The 4,848-nt window shown below is 36.1% G+C and overlaps 1 protein-coding gene across 1 annotated transcript in view; it reads left to right on the forward strand.

The window, feature by feature from the left end:
* The window catches only part of agpat2 (1-acylglycerol-3-phosphate O-acyltransferase 2 (lysophosphatidic acid acyltransferase, beta)), a 16,092-nt gene that overhangs the window by 5,582 nt on the left and 5,662 nt on the right, over nucleotides 1-4,848 (forward strand). The window contains exon 2 of the mRNA XM_055052397.1: nucleotides 1,908-2,041. Coding sequence (XP_054908372.1) covers nucleotides 1,908-2,041 — 134 coding nt within the window. The remainder of the gene's footprint in view (nucleotides 1-1,907; nucleotides 2,042-4,848) is intronic.

Consider the following 4,848-nt stretch of genomic DNA (forward strand, 5'->3'; position numbering starts at 1 on the left):
TATATATATATATATATATATATATATATATGCATATATATAAAATATAAAGAAATTGGTATTGGTCAAAATTGACAAGTCAAGGTTTTTGAAGATCTGTGATCGGCCTGAAAGCTGCAATTAGTGCACCACCGGTTATAAACATAATAAAAAATAAAAGGACAGATTTACATGCTAGCTACAATTTAGCAGATGTGTCTTTAAGGTTGAGAACAACAAAGTTTACATTAGGTTTGCATGTGTGTGAGTTTTTTTTTAAGGTAATTTTCTTATTTCTCTGGAGACGAACTTTAATTTCCAAGCTAGACCAGTTGAGGATAACAATAAGTGAAAACCGCTACTATGAGATCCCCATTGCTTGTTTGTAAACAGCCTTTTATGGGGCTTCCCTTCCTGGTCTTTTTACATCTTAAAATAAACACATTTTGACCTGAGGGAGGAGACATGAGTGACATCTGAGACCAGCTTGAGCAAAAATAGAAACTGCACATGATGCTGCGACTTCTTTTAGAAAACACTTCCTCTGCTTTATCTGCAGCCCTCGGGCTTATCTCAGTGCAACTGTGTAATAACAAAACCACAAAATGTAGTCACAGCATCTTAGTTAAATATGTGCTTTTTTGCACTGAGTTTAAGCTGAAACCGGAATGAGTTGCTGTTCAGTCACAAGGAAAAAGAGCAAAGGTCAAGCACCACGTTATTAAAAAAATAAATAAATAATGGAGTAGTTGGTGCTTTTCAAACCTGGCTGCTTGTGGACATTCATGTAGCGTGAGGCTGCATGAAGTGATTCCAGAGAAAGCAGGACCACCGAATTCAGCAGTGAAAGTCGGTGACTGTGAAAGAAAACTCCATAATCGATAAAATCAGACCTGGAGTTTTGTAATTCTTGTGTGCACAGATGGCTTCTGATACATTTTAATTCCAATATCAACCTTTCAAACTTATTATGTAAAGACTTCAATGGGGCTTGTTTTAGTTTGAAGTAAATTTGAAACCTTTGATACAAGTAATCTTTTTCAGGAAGGAAGTTGTTGTCAAGCAAAATGAAGATGATTTTCAGAGATTTGACAGTATGAGCTATAATACTGCTGTTTTTATTTTGTTGTTCTGTTTTTTTGAAGAGAATATTAAACGATTGCCGAAAACTGGCGACTGATCAAGAGTTACTGTTTACCAAAACCAGATGATTTTTATACGCTTGATCAACTCTGATCGGTGACCAACCAATCAGAAAACAACAAAATTTGACCTATATCAGCAGATGTGCTACACAAAAGTGCTCCAAGTTCACGCTAACACCACTGACTATATTGGTTCAATATCAGACAAAACTTAAGTTTCGATTATATCGATCTAAAATCTGATCAAAGAATTTCCCTCCAGCGTTTGAATCCTGAATGAAGCCCCTTGATTAATAACGAATAGTTCAGTTGTTTTCATTCGTTTAATATCACTTGATGAAGCCTTTTCTAACTCTGAACACTACAAAATAATTAAGTATTTATGATTCATGGTGATAACATATCGGGTCAATATTGATATTGGCAAATACTCAAAGCTGTGATATCGGTGTCGTATTGAAAGTGAAAGGGTTGTACAAAATTTAAACATACAACTATGTTTTAGTCATTTTGAAGAGTGCAGTTGTATCTAGTGGGAGATGATACAAAGGAGTGATAGTGTGAGTCACAAAAAGCACGAGAGTGAGCTGGCTGAGCAGCCACCGGAGTCATCATTTGTATAAGTACAAGTTGTTCTGTAACTGAACATGAATGTGCCGAGAGTATCTGCTGAATAAAGTGATTGCACTTGATAACATATCTGTCTGAGCACAGCATGATGGTAGTTTATTTCTAAAACCTGCAATTTTCAGCAGTGTCATAACTTTCTTTTTTCCTGTCCAGGATTATCCGTGCGATGGTCCGTCATGTCAAGTACTTGTTTGGGCTTCGAATTGAAGTGAGCGGCTGGGAGCACCTGCAGACAGAAGGGCCTTATGTCATCATCTCCAACCACCAGAGCTCCCTGGATGTTCTGGGTAGGCGTCATGGTTCCCGTCATGTCACCTCTGAACCAGGTTTTGAGTTTATTTTCAACCAGCACGGTCATTTATTATTTTTTTTAGCACCGACTGAAAGATTTGAAGAGTCATCCGAGATGGTTGAGCAGATGGTCGTTTGTCCTTAAGCCCAGTTCACACTGCACAATTTTAGAAAAGTCGGCCGATTCTGAAGACACACTGGCCGATTTAAAATCGTAGGTGTAACGGGTTGGATCGTAGAGTGTGAGGTTTCACGCGAAGACATTCTAACTCCAGATACGAAATCTTTAAAATTAAAATTCTGCGCTACCACAGCTGAATTTAGAGTAAACAAACAAACATGGACGACATTGAAGTGGTTTAGTTTGGATTAAGAACTGGAGACATCGCGAGCAAGGATTATATTTGTTGCATCGCAACATGGAGGTGAGGGTTTTTTTCTTTTTTTCATAAAAAATACAGTTTTTAATGTTTTTGGTTTTGTCGTTTAATTAACCGATACCGTTTACGTATAATTTTATAATTTTTTGCTGTGTTTGTTTTTATAGAATATAACAGTCATTTGTTTCAGAAAACTGAATGACTGAAACATCAGAGTAGCTTAAAGTAGAAGAAAGCATTTTCTGCATATTCGTTATTAGAAAATCAAATGGGAGTTATCCTTTTTCCCCCCAACTGACCGCAAAAGCTTAACGTATTCCAGCTCCTTTAATTGAAACTTATTGTATTGTTTAAAATTGTATTATGACTGCAGAATAAAATCAAATGCGCCACTTCAACCAAGATTGGAATGCGCTTCTCAACCAGATGTACTCTGTGCAATAATTTTATAATTATCTTTTATTTAAAAAAAAAAAAACACAATAAAAAAGCAACGATCCAATAACATGATGCTCCGAATAAGGATAAAGTTTTACTTATAGTTTTATGAGATCTAATTAAGCACATTTCATTCACCGTAGCAGCGGTCCCGACGTTCCACTGACTGGACCCGATCAGTCGTAACACACCACACACTACAGGATGATCGGTTACGATTGTCGGAAGAGACAATCTTAGAACTCAGAACATTCTAAGATTGTCGTAAGGGCAAAATTGGGGCAAAAAATCGTGTAGTGTGAACTGGGCATTAGATTTTTATATATATATATATATATATATATATAAGATCCATTTTATGATAGAAATGAATGCTTCTTTTTGTTTAGTTTTTTTTTCCATTGGCAACAGAACTCCAATTTGAACACACACACACACAATTAGACCCAGATGGAAGAATTGTGCCACTGAGCTTGTAAAGGGGGGGTTCTAAATATAAATCTGCTGAATCCAATCTCTCTGGCAGATGTACAGAAAGAACTGCTCCTGCTTAATGGGAGCAATATGGATTTGTTTTTTTCATCCTCTGCTCTTCAAATCTATCAGTAAAAATGAGCAATCCAGCGTTTCAAAGGTAGAGGCCATGATTAAGCTTTCAAATGAATAACTCTCTGAATTGCTACAGTGTCTGGACCTCATCTCTTATTGATTGGAAGATGGATTTGATTCCTTCAAGGCAACACTACACAGTGATTTGGGTTCATATTTATCGGGTTATGGTAGCTTTATGTAAAGATGCCTCAGTTTTCTGGTGTTTAAATATGGATCACAATGTAATTTCTATTGTTTAAGTCAGATGGATATGCTAGCAAAAATCAATATTACATTTGCTTGATTTTTGAGTCATCAATTGGAAATACTATAAGGAATCAACAAACATGTATTTAGATTAAGTTAATTTTAGTAAAAAAAAAAAAAGGTTTTATTTTTAATTAGCATTTTTAGATTTCTTTCCTTTATCAGCAATATTTGCTCTGAATTTTTGCATGTCTTAAATATGTCCAGGTTTTCCACACAAGTTCTTAAATTGGTATTTTTGTTCATTGCTTAATATATAACTTAATGTAATTAAATAGTTGTGGTTACATTCATTATTTGTATTGCAGTTCTTTCCAGAGAATGGGGAAATTGTTATTGCTTGACAAAACCGCAAAATCCTGCTTATTTTGCATCCATTAAGTAATGGAAATGAAGAATTTCTATTTAATTATCTAAATATGAGCTTCTTTGCTATGAAAGAATTTACATCTAATAAGATTTGCCGTAGAAGCCAGTTGGCGTCAAAGTTGGGTAATGATTTGTGGTAAGAACACTGAAGCCAGCTATAAAAATATAAGTGAATGAAAGATTTTTATATGTATATATTTTAAATGTATCTCACTGCTGTGTGTGATGGCGATGTCAATTTATCTGCAGGAATCTTCCAGAGGGGTTTAAAAATCTAACTATTGAAGCTGCTTAAAAGCCCTTCATACTACATTCAGTCATTCACATGCTAACATATGACCATTTGTGTCATTTTATGGTTTATTTGCCAGGACAGACCTCAGTGTTTGTCTGTCTCTAAAACGAGTCAATCAAAGACAGCTTCCCTGTAGTTTTTCTTGTTGTAGAAAACCTTTGTGCTCCGAGACGCCGAGGCTGTCCGCTGTAGATCTGGAGTTCAACTCATCCTGATCCTGTGGACGCCGGCCAGCCGTCACAGTCTGCTTTAAATCTCTGACCAAACAGTATGAAAGTGGGCTTTATAAGGTGGAGGACTGCTGGATGGATCAGTTCCTATGGCCATCCAAGATTTAATACATCTGTCGGTTCATTCAGAGAAACGCAGAGCAGACCATGATTTCATGAGGTCGCCGTTGAGGCCTGGCGCCAAGTATATTGCTTTCAAACTTTAGACCTCTGCTTTTTTTTTTTTTTTTTTT

The sequence above is a fragment of the Poeciliopsis prolifica genome, unplaced genomic scaffold, assembly GCF_027474105.1.
Source record: "Poeciliopsis prolifica strain line A6 unplaced genomic scaffold, Auburn_PproV2 SCAFFOLD035, whole genome shotgun sequence".
NCBI lineage: Eukaryota > Metazoa > Chordata > Actinopteri > Cyprinodontiformes > Poeciliidae > Poeciliopsis > Poeciliopsis prolifica.